This window comes from Gordionus sp. m RMFG-2023, chromosome 1, assembly GCF_954871325.1.
Source record: "Gordionus sp. m RMFG-2023 chromosome 1, tfGorSpeb1-WG-v2, whole genome shotgun sequence".
NCBI lineage: Eukaryota > Metazoa > Nematomorpha > Gordioida > Chordodea > Parachordodidae > Gordionus > Gordionus sp. m RMFG-2023.
The window spans coordinates 87568736-87586841 of NC_088775.1; the positions used below are offsets into that span (position 1 = coordinate 87568736).

Below are 18106 nucleotides of genomic sequence, written 5' to 3' on the forward strand. Positions count from 1 at the left end.
TATATAAGTAAAATATCTTCCCTTTCTTGCTATTTTTTAATTAAACTTTAAATTATTTATTAAGCCCTAATTACTATGTGTGAATGAAACTCTTATCGTATAGTACACCTACATCTGAAATTTAAAAAATTGCAACACAGATGTCATTTTATAAATATTTTTTTTACTGGGAATTATGAAATGATCTTGATCCAAAAGCAAGAGTTGTTGATAAGCTTCGTTCACGCCTTCCATGCTGAGGTTCATCTTACTTTGCAAATTATTTATATCTTGTCTCATACCTTTTCCATTTGTCAAAATAACATTTTAGCGAATAATATAATTCATTCTTTATAGTATATTTTTTCTCAAATTCTAATTATTAAAAAAAATGATATTGCAACATTTTTAAAGTGATAAAATTTGGGAACGGAAAAATAATCTATCTATCTATCTATCTATCTATCTATCTATCTATCTATCTATCTATCTATCTATCTATCTATCTATCTATCTATCTATCTATCTATCTATCTATCTATCTATCTATCTATCTATCTATCTATCTATCTTTCTTTCTTTCTCTTTATAATAGAAAATATTTATTACCCGTAAATGTGTGAGAATTAAATACGTTGGCCTTGGTTTCAATAATTTGTCCATTCTTAAAAATATCATTGGGAACGTTAAGATGGTCGTTTAGATAACCCATCACCTTTTTTTTTTGATTTAAAAAATAAATAAATGTACACAAAATATTCTTGGGTTCTTCTAAGTCAAAATTATGCTTTAACGCCTGCGCACTTTTAAAAATAAGTCGCTAAAAAATCTATCACTATTTTAATTTTATTTTGAACCCGACTCGACTCCGGAATTTTTATTTTTATGCCCTAGTAGGTTGCGAAATATTTAATTTTAGAAAAATGTAAATTGGACCTTGGTCAAAAATGGCGACTATGTATACTCCTAAATATCCGGATCAATGAGATTTAAAACACCACCCCCACCTCCACCACCCTCTCGAATAATTATTCGGGGAAATTTTTTTTACTTGGTCCAGAACAGTGTCCAAAAGTTTGGATGAGTTGAAAGATCCTATCGAATTGTTATGCACAACAAAGTAAATAGATTTTAATTTGTTTAAGGCGTCCATGGGTCTCGAATACACGATTTTTGTCGCGCCGAGCAAACTTTTATTAAAATGATATAAAAATAAAATTTCGGTTGAAAAATGTATAATTTTTAGAGGATAAAAAAAATGATAAAATCATGAGATAGAATTTTATTAACTTAATTTCTAAGGAGTCACCCCCCCCCCCCCACATCACTTGTTTTTCGCTGATACCAATAAATTATGATGCCAAGATAGAATTTATCAATTTTATCATTTTTTTTAAAAAATATATAATTAATTTATAAAAGTAAAATAGAAATAGGAGGAGGTGGTAAAAAAAATTAACAGCACGCTCTATTGGTTTGAAAATTGCCACTTTCCTTTTTTATTGGTTTAGAAATAAATACCTTTTTTCTTATTGGGTTCAGAAATTGGGCCATTCATAGTTAAAATCGAAAGTTTAGGCCGAAACCGAATAATGACTGATACAATAATCGTCGCCGTATCTCTGTATTATGCCAAGTGGACATTCGGTCCCCTCTGAACCTCTATCAAAAAAACCGAGTCCTTTAACTACTGTCCGTAAACTTATAAAATCATCAAAATGCAATTAAACTCATTATAACTGTAGTTATCTTAAAAACAATAATACTAATATCATTGTTATATTGAACATCCGTTGACAGATGTACAAAGACCCTGACGAGACGAAAAAAAAATCTCCGTGGGCTGGCTTGTATGGCTAAGGTATAATGGGCGTAATTTATTAGAAATAAAAACTTCCCCATATATTTACATATTTTTGATTCGTATTTAATTTTATCTGTTTTTTTAAATATATTTTATGTGGTTATAATATACTTAGTCAACAAAAGAGCTTTATCTTCCAGTTCTAACGAATGAGATTTACTAGGCCCAAGAAAATCGTAATTAACAACCATATCGATGTTATCAATGGGAGCGGCTAACGGATCGTTTTCCAGATTTTCTAACGTTGAGCTACTTTCATCCATCAAGATATTGAATCGCTTCAATGATTTATTAATCGAATAATATAACACATATAAAATATTAAATTAAATTAGCTATTATCGGGGGTGTTTTGTTTGTATATATATTAAAAGTTGAGTTTGAAACCGGAACAAAAAGCCGGTTATATCTAAAAACCAGGACAAGAACTCTTTCTACTTTAAGAAACCGGAAGTAGAACTGCCATTTTGGATAAAATATATAGAAGCCGAACTTAACCCATGTTCTAAACTCTCTGAGTCCGCCTTCCGTTTTACTCTTAACTACCCCTCGCCATTCTTATAAAATATTAACCACTTCCCTCATCTTTTTGTTTTTTTTGCAAATAGTAATATACCCTCAACAAAGATAGATATTCATCTTGAGTCTCATCCGTCAAATTTAGGTACTTCGCTACTCCTCGCAGGTTATCCCGTGTACCATTGGTCATCTCTGTGATAGCCATTATATCCAACTTTTTAGCAAATATATTTAATATAATTTAAATAGACTTCCCCAGTCAAGGATGGGGTGGTAAAGAATTTCCAAACTAAAATACTTAAAATCAATGACGTCACTATGGAGGGGCACAAAAGTGGGCTCGGACTCCCATAAAAATTTGCTCAAAAAATGATAACACACGACTCCCAGTCACACTCCACCCCCTCCCAATTTAGAGGTTAAAAAGTATTGTCTTTTTTTTTTGTTAAAACCTTCAACCCATTGATTATCTCGTCGGAGGCATGACCGGACTTGGTATACTGCAAAGCCTTATCAATCGATCCCTCAGGGTTCTTTATAAATTCCCGGGAAAGTTCCTCGATCTTTTCCTCGACATCCACCAGAGCTTGCAAAGCCCTAGATTTCGCACTGGCGTTCATGCCCATTCCTCCTTCGCCACCATCGAACAAGGACATTCGAATTTCGTGGCTAAATTCTTTGGCAAAATTATTCTCTTCACCGCTTATCACTAAGTGCTTCTCTATCTCTAGTTCCGCCTCCACCGTTTCCATGAGAGATTGAACCGCCAACGTACTGTTCTCCCTGCGGTGGATTTCTTTTTTTTTAAATAAAAAAATTCCATAAGCTGTAATTTTGCCTTTTGTAAAGCAAATAACGCATTAAGATACAACTGTCCAAAGAGTTGTTTGTAACTTAATGCGATATTACTTAAGAATAGTAAAATATCGGACTTTAAACTTAAGGTAAAATTTACCATCTAGTTCATCGTATCTGGAACGATTCGAATCGAGATCAGATGAAAAGAATTGCGTCATTGTAGGATGGAAGGGAGTGTCTTGAAGCCTTCCTTTGACCCGACCAGTGAAAATGGATAAGGAATTTATCAGATCTAAAATTTTAAAATAATTTATTTTTGAAAACATGTTTTTAAAAAAAAAAATTGGTAGCCATTTTAACTCTTAGTTTTTTTTAATCTCGCTTTCATTTTATCTATGAGATTTTTTTTAAAAAAAAAATATATATCTCCTGAAAATCTACATATAACTACCTTTTTCTGATAGGCGATATATTTCTAGAGAATATAATTCGTCGGTTGAGTATTATATTGTTCTATATCCACTTTTATTTTTAAGAAAAAGTTTAATAAATTAATTCTTCAGTGCTATGGTCGTGTCCTAGGTCAAAACAATAAAATATTTATTACAAAAAACAACAAAAACATTTTAAAAAGAAAAAAACATTTAAAAAAAACGAGAATAAAATACGAAAAATAACATATCACCAAATACTTAAAACAAACCAAAAATAGGGTGTCCTAGTTCAAAAAAAAACTTCTTAGACTACACTAAAAAAAAGAAGCAATTAAGTATCCAAATTAAATCGAGAGGACCGGCCTATTATATTCTTATATATCCACAATAAAAATGTTAGAATAAAGTAATCTCCTATTTTTAAAATTCTCTCTTGAAACAATGTTTAATTGGATATAGAACACTATAATACTAAGCCGACGATTTACCAAAGCACGATTAAGCCTTTAGAATTAAAAAGATATCTTGGTGACCTTTTTCTTTTTTATTTATTGAAAATAATATAATTTTAACATTTCTGCCGAGGTCCGAGTCTGGCCAAACATTAAAAAAAAGATTTAGTGGCTGAAAAGCGATATGAAGGTTTAATATTAGAAACACTATAATACTAAGCCGACGATTTATCAAAGCACGATAAGCCTTTAGAATTAAAAAGATATCTTGGTGACCTTTTTATTTTTTATTTATTGAAAATAATATAATTATAACATTTCTGCCGAGGTCCGAGTCTGGCCAAACATTTAAAAAAAAGATTTAGAGGCTGAAAAGCGATATGAAGGTTTAATATTAAAAATAGAATGGTATATTTAGGAAAGTATGAGATTTATTTTCTCGTTTCTTCGGAGAAGATTGGAAAGGAAAATGATTATTAGGTAATTAAATTCCATTTCAATCCCTGATTCTGTTTAAATTTTAGGTCAAAATCATAAATAGTTTCTTTCACTCTTTCTTTTCTTTTTTTCCTATAGTTGGTCATTGCGATTCAATACAAATATATAGTGGATTTAATTTTATAAGGCTTTTAGCGACGATATTCTTTCATTAAAAACAAATATGTATAATACTGAATAAATCAAAGCAAAAAAAAATCAAGAGACTTATCAAATCGTTATGGGTCTGCCGTATCTCGTTGTTGCATTCGTTCGAAGCGTTGATGTATTTTTGGTATTCGAGCATCGTTTTGTTCAAGGCGTCTTTCATTCCTTGATCCTGTTATTTTTAAAATGACAATTCTTTTCTTCTTTTTTTAAATTTTCTTATCTTTATCTATTTTCTTCATTCCTTCCTTTCTTCCCTCATTCATTTATTCCTTATTTTTTTCTTTCTTTCCTCTTTCCGCTCATTTTATAGATTCAAAAGTCTGTTAATAATACCTTAGTTTGCAAGATATTCATCGAATTCTCTTGATTATTTAAGGCAGCTATTATTTTATTAAGTCCCGGGGTGACCGCCATATCGTTTTTGGTCAGGTTAAGCACACGATCCTGGTTGTAAATATTAATTTAGGCGTATAAATGATTATTCAATTTATTTATAGATTAAAAAGGGGTTAGCCCTATGTGTGATTTTTAATTTTATACCTTGTAATGTTTGGTGATGTTGGAGATGATGTTCAATCTGCCCCAAGGCATGGGGGATATTTGGCTCAAATTTTTGGATTTGAGATTCTCTTCTAAAATGTCTAAATCATACATTAAGTCCGCACTGCATCCCACATAACAGGCTAAATATATTTATTTTTTTAATATTTAGGTATATAAGTGAAAGTGATTCATATGGATAAAGAAAAAGTAAATATATATATGACTTTCTTTTTCAAAGTTTTACGATAAACGGTCTTAAGAGGGATATTTTTTACTCTTTTAAATATTATTTCTTTTTTGTAAAAATTACCAAAAAATGTATAACTTATCATCTGGTCGAAAAATCAGTTATAACTAGTATCGATAACGTTACTCATTACATTTGGAAAAGGAACGGGTTAATGACACGTTACCTTATGAAAAAGGGAAACGTGATACTCCAAAAAAGAGCGTTAATCGGTCCCTTTCGAAATAGGTAACGATGGCGTTCCTTTTCCTCAAAAAATAGTAACGAGGCTACTTTCATCGACATTACTACTTTACAGCATAACCGATATTATGATTAATATAAATATATAGCTCCGTTTTATGCTTCCGATATAATAGTTGATTATGAAATATCAATACTAGAGATAACCAATTTTTTTTGTACAATGATTTAAGCTATATTGCGCCTTTCCAGCTGCCCTTAAAATCCCAGAGGCCTATCTTCCTTTCTTTTGAATGAAAAGTTACTTATGGATAACTTCTCCTCGATCAATAAGTAACGGGCAAACCAACGGGATCTCATTCCCAACCATGAAAATATATTAGAAGAATAGGGGAAGAGAACTATTTTTTTTTAAAAAATCATTTTTTACTCCCGTATATTCATATTTACCCTTGAATTTATCATTTTTAATAACTGAAAATCACCATGTGCAATTTTACTACTTAGGAAATAGCAGTTATATTATTATTTATTTTTTAAAAAAATAAATACCCCGATTATAAAATATTAAATAAACTTTAATTTTTTGGTTAATCCTTGTGAAATTTGTTTGCACCTTATTGAATAAATATGCGTTTAAGTTCGTAAAACAAATGTATAAAGTAAAAATCAAAAAGTCGAAAGCCACGAAAATATATTTTTTTTTAATTATTGGACTCCTAATCAAAAAATCCTGTTTATGCCACTATATATAAATATGTTTTCCTCTAAAATCGTAAAATCTCGTAAGCTTAACCAATAAAAATGTTTTATTTTGTTGGAATATCGAATATTGGTAAGCTCTACTCAATAGATGGATGCTATGACAATTTCCTAATGCTTAAATCAAATATAGATAAAAATAATATTACAAGACCCAAAGCAAACGGCACAATTTATCAAAAACTTTGCCAGATAATGCATTACAACCGCTATTAATTCAGTGTTAATTCTCGGGCTTATCATAATGTGGACAGGTAATATTGCCTTCTGTAAAAAGGTTTAAAAGTATTGCAGTAAGAAATAGATGGTGATTCATAAATATAATACATACAAATGCATTTTCCTCCGTGATCGGTTATAGCGTGACCGGGCAAGGAACAAGAGTCGCAATGGTAACCCATTATGCCGGGCAAGCAATTACACGCCCCAGTTTGGTTGTGGCATATGTTATCGGCCGAGCCTGGCAACGAACATTCGCATGGCTGACATTTTCCTCCTATTATGGTAGGCGAACCGTGATATCTGATTTAAAAAGAAAAGAATTTACGAATCAATTCAATTTCTCTTTTCCTTTTTTTTCAATGACGTCATTCAACAAGGTGAGAATACAAAAAAAAATAGGGCATATTTTCTATACTTCGCTGTGAATTTGATCTTAAACGTTAATGCAGGGTGAAGCATCTTCAGAAATCATGGGTTAAAAATTTGTTACCAGGGAAGGGGGGAGAGTTTGGATTTGATTTTTTTCTTCTTTTACTAATTTTTGATTTTGTTTTCCTTGGGGTGTTTAGGGTAAATCAAGTCGTCGTGTTTTTTTAAAGGGACTTTGAATTTTATTTTCGCCCCGGGCCGTCAATCAAAAGTCTTTGGACAACTCGGTGTACCCCTCCAATAAAAAAACAAGTATGCCACACATATAAAAAATCAAATGTATTACGCTACCTACACAATATATAAACTTGTTTGTAGATATTGAGGGCATTCCGGATCGGTCTTTTATTAACATTTAAGTTTGCTTTACTATTTAATTAAAATAATTTTTTTTTTGGTATATTTTTATTTCGTTTTATTTTTCTAGATAGTTTTTTGCGAATTTTTAGTTGATTTTTAAATTTTTTTTAATAGAGAACCATCAGTTTTTCAAAGAAGTTTTTTACTTATGGTCCCTAATAAACAAGAATAATAATAGGACGAAAAATATTTATTTTTAAAATAATAACAAAATAAAAAGAAGGGTTCAGGAGTGGTCTTTTTATTAAGGCCGCGGTCTGGATAGATCTTTTTTGTAATGACCCTGATTCGGTCTGCTGTCCGGTCTGACCAAAGATAGAACCGTGATCTTTTTTTAAAAAAAAATTAATTAAATTAAACACACTTTCATTTTTTATTATATTTAAAACATCCATGCTATATTGGATTAACAAAAATAAATACTCTATTATCAAATACAATTTTTGATTATATTTTAAAATTCGACCTAATTTATTTCAATTTTAATATATTATAGATTAAAGAAGAAATATTTTATGGATAATGTGCGTTTATTTTAATTTAGTTGAAAAATTTTTAAAATTCTTTTAAGTGTTTATTAAAGCCTGCGAATTTTAGCGAATTTTCAAATTAAGATTTTTAGTCAAAATAATATTAGGTTAGACTCGAGATTTGGCTAATATATTGTCCAAACCTTTCAGCCATCGATCAGTAAAATTTCTAGACTTGAGTGCCAATTTTTAAAAAATCGAGCCGTTTTGATAACACTACTTTTCAGAGTTGTTAAAAGATACTTTTTAAATGGATCTAGATACAGATACAACGTCTAAAATAATATCTAGATACAGATTATTTAAACAAAAATCTATCTAGAAACAGATACCACATTTTTATATCTAGATATTTGTATCTAGATCCTTTAACAACTGCTACTTTTAGTTATATATTGTCTCTTTTTTTCATACACATAGTGGCAATTTGAACTTTCTCAGTTTCCATTTTCAAAGTTAATTAGATCAGGATATGATACTAAGTTACAAATTTTGAATTTAAAGTAACTGATATTATTAATATTTTGTATCTGTACGAATTATTAAAATTTAAAAAAAAGGGAAAATTAAAATAATTATAGTGAAATGTATCTTAAAATTAACAATAATAATTTAAATGATTTCTTTTTATAGGAATCTATTTATAATTTTTAAAAAAAATTATTCTAAGATTATCTACAGTATATAAAATAATTTTTTTTAATAAAATTTGGAAATTAATTTTACAAATTATATATAAAATATATAAAAGATATAAGAGTATGTTTTAATTTACAAAGAAAAAATTCAACTAATTATTATAGATTACAAAGCAAAAAAATATAACTGATTTAAATCGCGTATTTTATTCAAATAAATAATTAATTTAAATCGCGATTTTTATTCAAAAAAATAAAAAAATTTAAATCGCGATTATTATTCAAAAAATAATTGATTTAAATCTCGATTTTTATTCAAAAAATAATTGATTTTAATCATGATTAAAATCAATTTGATTAAATCCTGCACCAACCCTGATTGTTACCGAAACAAAATTATTACTATACGTATTTTATTAATTTTGTCATGATATATTTACCCTGGAGCGCAGAACTGACATCTATCTCCAGCGTAGCCGATAGCGCAGGCATCGCAAATCAAATTTTCTGCCGTCTCCAAACTATTTTGCGATAAAGGGTGGTCAGGGAGATTTATAAATTTAGGCCTGCAAGTCGGAGAAAAACTGTTAGACGCTAAGGTCAGAGGGCAAGCGCAAGGTAAGCACGTATGTCGACGAGGTGCGCTGTTGTCTAACATTGGTATAGAGTATTTGGAAAGGTATATAATAAGTAATTTAACTTAAACAAGCTAACTTTTATAACATAGAAATGGCCGAGTACTTTAAGACTATAATAAAAAAACGACTTAGCTTTGATTATTAAACCTCCCATAACGTTTGATAATACCTTCTTTCTACTCATAACTCACGATTAATGTTGTTATACCGTTTTGACTCGTTTTTTAAAAAGAGTTAACTCAATTTTTAAGCCAGAAAAAAATATTGCTTAGGTCCCCGAGGATAATATGATTAGACTCCTTCTATGAACAAAATCTTCAGGCTCGCGTAATATTTCTCTGGATATAAATATTGAATTCACGAGCCGTTTAACAACACCACTCACGATAAAATAAAATATGTTAATTTTTCTACAATATTTGTTTTTTAAAAAAATAATAGATTAAAGATTCTTTAAAAGCAAAAAAAAATCGTCAAATAAAAATATTTTTCACCAATTATTCCTTACATTTTTATGTAAAAAAAATATATATATATTTAATTAAACCATTCTCAAAAATATCTTTAGTATAATAGTATCCCAACGCGCAGGATCCGCATCTAGGTCCCGCCGTGTTACCGTTACAAGACAAGCAATTTCCGGTTTCGCTATCGCATATTTCGAGTCCGTCTTGATACTTCCGTCCTCCGTAACCGTTGCAATCGCATATCTCCGCCGAACCTATTACGCTATTTATCCATGTTTCAGAAACTATTTTCCCTCCTTTAGCTAAATAATATTTAAAAAAAAAAATGTAAATAACGACCACAAAGCTATTTCACAAAAAGTACCATAATCGTGTTCCTTATCAGCGTTATTCGCACCCATAGAGCTAAACTGCTCGGTGCCTTGTATTCGAGGTTGATAGCTCCTGTAATACCCCGAACCAATATTTTGACATGACGTTCCGGCATAGGCTGAAGTTTTGCACCGACATAATTCGACACTTTCGACCGGGATAGGTGAAACCTTTGAAACTTTACAATTAATTTAGAACATTTGGTATAATAATAATTTTTTTTTTCATTCATTAAAGTTCATGATTAGAAAAATTTTATAAATTATTTACGGATAAAATAATATGTATATTATTTTATTTATGATGGTCATTGAATTGATGAAGAAGGCCCAAGATGACGTGGATAAAAATGATAGCGGAGGATATGAGAAAGATGGATTTTACAAATACTGATGCTCGACCGTCAAAAATGGAAAGGAAAAATCAAAGGGAAAACTGGCCAACCCTGGGTAAACCTAGAAATTGCCATTTAACGGAGACAGAAGAAGTCATTTGTATTGGTATTTTAAATTTTAATAGTTAACGATTTATTATTCCAGATTAATAAAATATTTAATAATATTTCTGGAAAAAAAGATAAGGTAATGTAAAAATTGTTGGAATATCTAAGAGGTATTCGAAAGAAATAATTTATGAACCCTCTTCTTATTTTATAAACCTGATTTTTTTCAAAATTATTTTTGCTTATACCCCAAACCTACCCCTTACCAAGCATGCCCCCACTTCATTTTTTCGTTCCCCCGAGGAAAAAGAAAAGTAGAAAAAAAAATTCCAATTTATCTCATTTTATACTGATATCTTTATCGGGCAAAACTCCGATTCCCAAAGCCAGATGCGATATGCTAGCTAGTTCTAATCCGACAAATTTTTTCTTCTTATCATTGTTATCCACATCTTCTAAATTCTCGAAATTCGCTCTCACGGCTATTTGACTGACCGATTGCAGGCACAGCATCAGAATTTCTCTCGTTACCTCGTGATTCGGATTCTGACTCCATCTCCAACGTTTGGACGGAAGCAATGGAACTCTAAAAATCAGACTCCCCTTATCTTTCCTTACTATATCCCTATCGTATTGTATTCTGGGGCGTTTATTCGTCAGTGAGTGGTGGCGAGTATTTTTCACCTGTATTCGATTGATAGCGGCTGGTGATGGCGACGTGGATCTTTTGTATCTGGGGTGGGGAAATAAAATAAATCTTATATTTTTAAATTTTCCTCGGGGTTCTTTAATTATTTTTTTTGTAACTATAATACCGACAGTAATATCAATATGCGCCACTTTAAATCCTACAAACATATTTTAATTATTTTTTTCTAAATGAGTATTTTGAAAAAAAATATGAAAATCTTAATAAAACACATCCATATTTAAATATAAACTAAATATGCCATTGATAATTAGATATTCTATCAAATGGACAAACACTAAACACCATTTCATTGTTCAAAATAAAACTATTATTGCATGGTTTTTTTCTGTTAAAAAAATTTATCAAGAATAAAAATTTAATGATAATTTCGTCCCAAAGAAAATTTCTAGCCATCCGTCTGAGAGAAAAAAGTATGTAAAATCTACCGTATCAGGTCAATTCAGCGACACTTTACCGCGAAACACTTTTTGATGAAGGAAATTTTTAGCGAAGGTATTATCGCGTAACCAATTCCGCAAAATTTTTTCTCCGAAATATTTATAGCGAAGACAATATCGCGAATTTATTTGTGCGAAACCTTAACCGCGAATACTATAGAGCTAATACATTTAGCAAAACATTTATAGCGAATTTTCTACGCGAATGTATTTGCGCGTCATTATTGCCAACGAATTCCCGCGAAACAATAAATATATTGTGAATGCATTTATTTAAAGGAAAACAACATATTCAATATTAATTTACCCACAAATGTTCCTAAAATCATAAACGCGTATGGTAATATTCCCCCCTCCCTTCCATGCTAAGATATATGTCTTAAAAAGTTTTGATTTTCCTCATGATTTGTGGTGAGATTCTTGTAGAGATATTATTTTATAATTTACACCACCTCCCACCTCTCCCTGATTTATCCACAAAAACATAGAGATGAGTAACAATGTAAACAAATCCTTTATTAGCTTTCATTTGATACACATGTAAAAATATATATTATAAATATCTTACCCTTCCCGTCCCTCCAACTAGGCTCAGACTTGAAACTAAGTGGCTTAACATGAATTAAATATCTTTTTTAAATTAGCGTTCATTCAATACTCTTATATTTTTATTTTTAAGTTGGTTTCTACATCGCCCCCCCCCATCCCCTATCAATGAGCTAGATCAAAGAACCTAGGAGGGATAATAGCAATCAAAAAAAAATTTTTTATTCACTTTCATTTGATGTACTTGTCGTATATCTCTTGTAAAAGAAATATTAATCTCTTCAAACCTTGAAACGAGGGCCTATGAGTGGGTGATACTTTTAATAGGAAATCATTTTATTGGATTCCATTTGATGCCCTTGTCTAGATTTATATTTGAAAAAAAAATGATTATCCCACCCCCCCCCCCCCTCCCATCCCTTCATGACTTAAAACCAGAAGATATAGAGTAGTGTTGCTAAAATAGCCCGATAAAGATTTTAGCTAAAATTATATTATGTAAGCATCGAGATTTGGCAAATGGATGTCCAAGAATTTCTGCCAGCTATGAACAAAATTTCTAGGCGTGCATAACGTTATTTTGGTCATAATATTAATCGAGCCGTTTTGACGAATCAACCCAAATCGGACTTTTTAACAACACTAATATAGAAGTAATGATTAAAAATTAAAAAAATCATTGCTTCAAAAATTTTTTGAGCGATACATTATATATTTTCTAAGTAGTTCAACTGTGAGAAAACAAAAATTTTTACTTGGGAATTAAGTGAAAGTTATTTTAAGAAGTTAAATTTTAAGGGGGAAAACATAATATATGTTCATTGAATCAATCTTGTACTTTTTTTTTTTTAAAAATATTATTCAATTAATTATGATCATAAAAATAATTATTTTTTTTAAAGAAATAGTAACTATTAGCAATTATCGCGATATTGACCTCGCCATAAATATCTTCATTATATTTTCGTTATATTGTCCTCCCAATTTGGGTTTCGCGATAATGACTTAGCTATAAAACTTTTTGATCAGCGACGCGATAAGGGTTTCGCTATAAAAAAATATCGCGATATTGTCTTCGCGGAATAGTATTTGTTAATGTGGATTCGCGATAAATGCTTCGCTGAATTGACATGGAACCAAAATCTCCCATGGTGGTGTTTGTATTTTTTTTTGTAATAAATGTAATATTTATTCTTTGTTAGTAACCTATTTGGATCTCGAGTATTGAAAATGAAATTGTAAAGGTAATCCTGCTCCTCCTCTCTCACCAGATTACGCTTGTAATTATGACGATTGTATCGGTTGTAGGAATGACTGTTTTTAAAGTCTCTGACGTTCGAGATAGGATCGTTTTCGGTGCTCAGCATGAGGTCGGCGAGCCTCATAAGGTTGGCGTCTTTGAGTTTTTCTCGATCCCGCTAAGAAAAAAAAATATGAATTTTTATTTTTTGAATTTTGTTTTCCGTCGGTCAAAATGGCGAATCCTGTTTATTTCCTTAAGTTATGATGTTTTAACGATATTAGGGATCAAGGTCATGTCTAGAAAAAAAAGGTTGCCGATTTACTATATCTTGGAATGAGTCCTATCACTGGTTAGGCGTTCTTTGAGAAGATTTTTTTTTCTCTATACATTAGAATCCTCGCTCTCCCCCACCCCTCATCTGAAAATAAAATATTGTGGAAGGACCATCAACTTTCTCTAAGTAAAATCCTTCCAAAATGAATTACTTGTATCCATTAAAAAATGTCAAATATGAAATGTAGGAGTTATTTTGTAACATTAAATTTACTTCTCGCTCTGCGACTAAATTATCGGACGAATCAATGTCCAAATCAGCTGAATTTCGTTGCACGGGTAGTATCGGGAAATATAAGAGGGTGATTTTCCCGTTCCCGCCTCTGACTTGCACCAAAGGCTCTTTGTAATAAGTAGGGTTATCGAGGTCCGGTAATATGGGGAACGTATTTAATTTAAAACTCAAGTTAGAACCATAGGAAAGTATCTTCGAAATAATAAATTTTTTTTGTTTAAATTTCATCATAATATGAGTGGTATTGAAAAAAAAAATAGTAAAATGATAAAGTTCGGCAAATTATTTCTTTCCGAACCAAACCCGATTAAGTCCGAATTTTCAATTTCGGCCAGTGCTTGACCCAAAATTTTAAATCAAAGGTATATTTAAAATCATTGATTTTTTGATAAAAGTATTTTTAAAAAAAACACTTTTTTTTAAATTGTGGGACTTTTTTGTACAGATTTTTTTAAAGAAAAGTTGCATTTTATATAAAAAAGCGTTAAGGAGAATTACGTATAAAATTTTTATACCATCTTATTCTATGTAATATCCAGTGGCGTATCCAGGATTTTCTTATAGGGGGGGAAATAATTTTTTGGGGGCTTCGCCCCCTAACCCCTTTTAGCTGGCGAAGGCCAGCTTTTCCCCGGCCTTCGGCCGGGTCTTATTTAGCTATTTTATTAAATTATGAATAATTTAATAATAATTATATTTCTATTTTTAACTATTATTTACTAATTCGTGCTTATGGATAGGATATTACAAGCCTCTTTTTTATTATTTCAAGTTAGGTATATTATATTTAATAAAGTTTTTTTAAATGTAAAGGTTTTTTTAAATGTAAAGTTGAAATAAAGTGTAATGTCATTTTTTTTATAAAATTTGCTTTAAAAACTAGCCTCAGCTTAAATTCTCATACAATATAAGTAGAATATACTTTTTTTATTGAAAATACTAATAGTAGTTTAAAATATTGACTAGAAAATAATTAAATTAACAAGTTTTTTTAACTTCTTATCAAATACAAGATTTTTAATTATTTCGTTTGTCGTTGGAACCAAATCTCTGTGTATATTTAACAGAGCTAACCCATTTAGCCGAGATTCAGTACTTCGTAAATATGTTTTCAACCTTCTCAAGTTAGAAAAAGTCCTTTCATTCGTATATGTTGTAATAGGCAAACATGCAAGAATATAAAACAACTTCGAAATATTAGGAAATTGAGCCAAGGTTTCTTTACACCGATTGAGCGCATCAATAGCATGCTCGGGTAAAATAGCTAAACGTATAAATATTTGTACCACAATTCGAATTCACTGATTAAATTTATTTCAGTATCAATCTCATAGGAATAAAATTTTTCTAAATATTTAATTTTACCAATAGTGGCATTCGAAAATGAAGAAGGATCTTTGGGTAATAAAACTTGAAGATTGCTAAAGACTTGTTTTTTATCTAAAACCCGTACTTTTATTTGCGATAAAAAAGTATCTAAGAATGGGATGAAAATGGATATTTTATAATATTCTTCAGTTGAGCCAATATTTATCTTCATCTCAATAATGGCCTAGGTGCTAGACGAGGTTTAATTAGTATTATATCATAAAATTTAGCCTTCGATTCAACGTCTAGATAAATATTATGAAAATATTTATCTACATTCATTCTTATTGTATCTACCTGTTCATGTATATTTTCCGCCAAATCAATAACCTGAACCAAATCTAAATTTGGTTTTTGTAAATTTCTACAAAGTAGTGAGCTAAAAATAATTTATTGATGCAACTAGCAGCAATGATAAACTCTGATTGATCAATTGAATTCAATAATGATATCGCTGCTAACGACACATTACTTTTTTTCATGCTCAGCCTTATTTATAAATTATCGTTTGATTTCAATCTCTTTGACTAAATATTTTTCCATTTTATTAATATTTTTGAATAATATGTTGGAAAATAGATATTCAAATATTTGTAAAATTTTGATTGGTGGGGGGGGGGGGGTTCTGGGGGGGGTGGGGGTAAAATTTTTATTAGCTTAAAATGATATTTATGAAAATAGTCAAATTTGCGATGGGGGGGGAATTTCCCCTTCCCCCCCATTGGTTACGCGCCTGGTAATATCTTTTAACCATAGGCGTAGCCAAAGGGGGGGGCAAGGGGAAATCCCCCCCTTCCTGAAATTTGGCTGTTCTACTAAATATCATTTTAAGTTAATAAAAAATGTCTCCCGCACACCCCATCCTTTAAAGTATACAATAAATTATTATAAACAAGAATTTAAGAGTTAAAAAATAACGACTACGAGTCAAATTTTTAGAAAAAAAAACAAGGGAAATCTCAAAATAATTTTTATATCTAACATAGTTTATAGGGAAGGGAGGGGGGCATCTAATAGTGCCCCTTCTCTTTAGTAAAATCCTTGATATGCCTATATTTTCTACGTATTCTGTTTTAGTGAAATTCTAAATATGCCTATACATTCTACATATTAAAGAGGAATACTTTCATATTATTTATTTAGTATGAAAATAATTTTAAACACACAAGATTAATGGGGCTTTGTGGACAAATAAAATCTGGAAAAATTCATTTTATTTTAAAATATTTTAATGATTAAAATCTTATATATTTAATTTGATTTGTAATTGTTGAAATTTGCATTTTAAGATAGAATACTAAGTTATACACTCAAATATAAGATCAACTAAAATGGCGAAGGAAAAATTAATATTGAAGTTTAGGAAAGGTCGCCAAATAATTTTCACTTATTAAAATAGCTAAAATATGTTTATATATTAATGTCAAGTGATTTGTAAGTTATGAATTTTGATAATTATCACGTGTAATTGCAATAGAAAAAAAAATTTTGATTTAAATTAATGTCTTTTTTTAAAAAAAATCACCTGATTTAAATCATGATTTAAACCAAATAGATTTTCCCTTACGCACTTCTGACATTTACCGTTTTACCACACAAAACTATATTAATATACCAATCAGCGCTTTCCCATAAAAATGTAACTGTTTTTCCCCAAATAATTAGAACAAAAATGAATAAATAATTTTTTTTATTTGACCCAAAGGAAAATTTAAAAATAAATTTATTCTAAATATATTATATATATTTTTTTTTAACCTTCTTCGAATAAAACACAAAGAATTAATTTTGGCGGGAAAATTGATTAAGATCATGTTATTAATTTTTTTAAATATATAAGAACCGGTTACAGAGCCGATCCTTTACACAAGACTGACTGACCGGATATCGATCTCCTTAAAATCCCGTTCCGGATTTGGCGACACTTCATTATTCAGTAAATCCCTAATATTTTGAAAGTAAATATAAAAACGAACTTTGTCCCCCAAAAATTGTTTGGGCAAATTCCAGTAGAAAGTTTGACCTTGCACGGGAGGTTTTAGTGTCAGAATCGCTAAATCCTGCTGATCGTGATCTAAATCTGTCATTGTATTTTTTCAAAAAAAAAGGTTTTCCTTATATAGAATCACGAAGAAAGAGTTTTACAATAATGTGTCTGATATTCGGTTTACGTCAACTTAAACACATTAATTTTTTTTGAGGGGAGAAAAACCTCGCCGCGCCCATAAGTACCTGCCAGGACTCTAAGCGCGTAAAATCTAAGAACTGGAATAAAATCTTTAGGGTCCATAAACATATTTGTTTCTTTTTTTCAAAAAATATTTAAAATTGGAACCAGAACCTAGCTTAACTCTGATATAAAAATTTAGATTTTTTTTTGTTATCAATTCTAATTAAAAGAGCTGTTTCAAAAAGATTTATCACATTATTGATTAATTTATTATATGAATGTGTGATTAGATTATATCTGATTGACAGACAAGTCATCACTCAGTTTACTCTTTTCGATGTTTAAGAAATAAGAAAATTTATTCGTCACTTCCGATTGTGAATTTAAAGATTAGAGGACGTTTTTTTAAAAAAGAAATGCTTATTCATCCTCCGAAAAAATTATCTAAATTTAAATTTAAAAAAAAGTTATACGTATAAATAAATATCAATATGGTTAAGGGAGATGAATATAATAATAATAATAAACAAATCTT

At 30.1% G+C, this 18106-nt stretch overlaps 1 protein-coding gene across 1 annotated transcript in view; it reads right to left on the reverse strand.

Moving 5' to 3' along the window:
* Positions 1–18106, reverse strand: part of LOC135930890 (uncharacterized) — a 60236-nt gene that overhangs the window by 11995 nt on the left and 30135 nt on the right. The window contains exons 33-50 of the mRNA XM_065467689.1: positions 17378–17481; positions 14013–14225; positions 13429–13640; positions 10878–11260; positions 10078–10263; positions 9794–10015; positions 9049–9259; positions 6761–6951; positions 5235–5377; positions 5028–5138; positions 4752–4863; positions 3318–3452; positions 2815–3158; positions 2460–2576; positions 1955–2121; positions 1031–1169; positions 589–694; positions 168–281 (exon numbers count right to left, since the gene is read on the reverse strand). Of these exons, the coding sequence (XP_065323761.1) occupies positions 168–281; positions 589–694; positions 1031–1169; positions 1955–2121; positions 2460–2576; positions 2815–3158; positions 3318–3452; positions 4752–4863; positions 5028–5138; positions 5235–5377; positions 6761–6951; positions 9049–9259; positions 9794–10015; positions 10078–10263; positions 10878–11260; positions 13429–13640; positions 14013–14225; positions 17378–17481 (3210 nt within the window). The remainder of the gene's footprint in view (positions 1–167; positions 282–588; positions 695–1030; positions 1170–1954; positions 2122–2459; positions 2577–2814; positions 3159–3317; positions 3453–4751; positions 4864–5027; positions 5139–5234; positions 5378–6760; positions 6952–9048; positions 9260–9793; positions 10016–10077; positions 10264–10877; positions 11261–13428; positions 13641–14012; positions 14226–17377; positions 17482–18106) is intronic.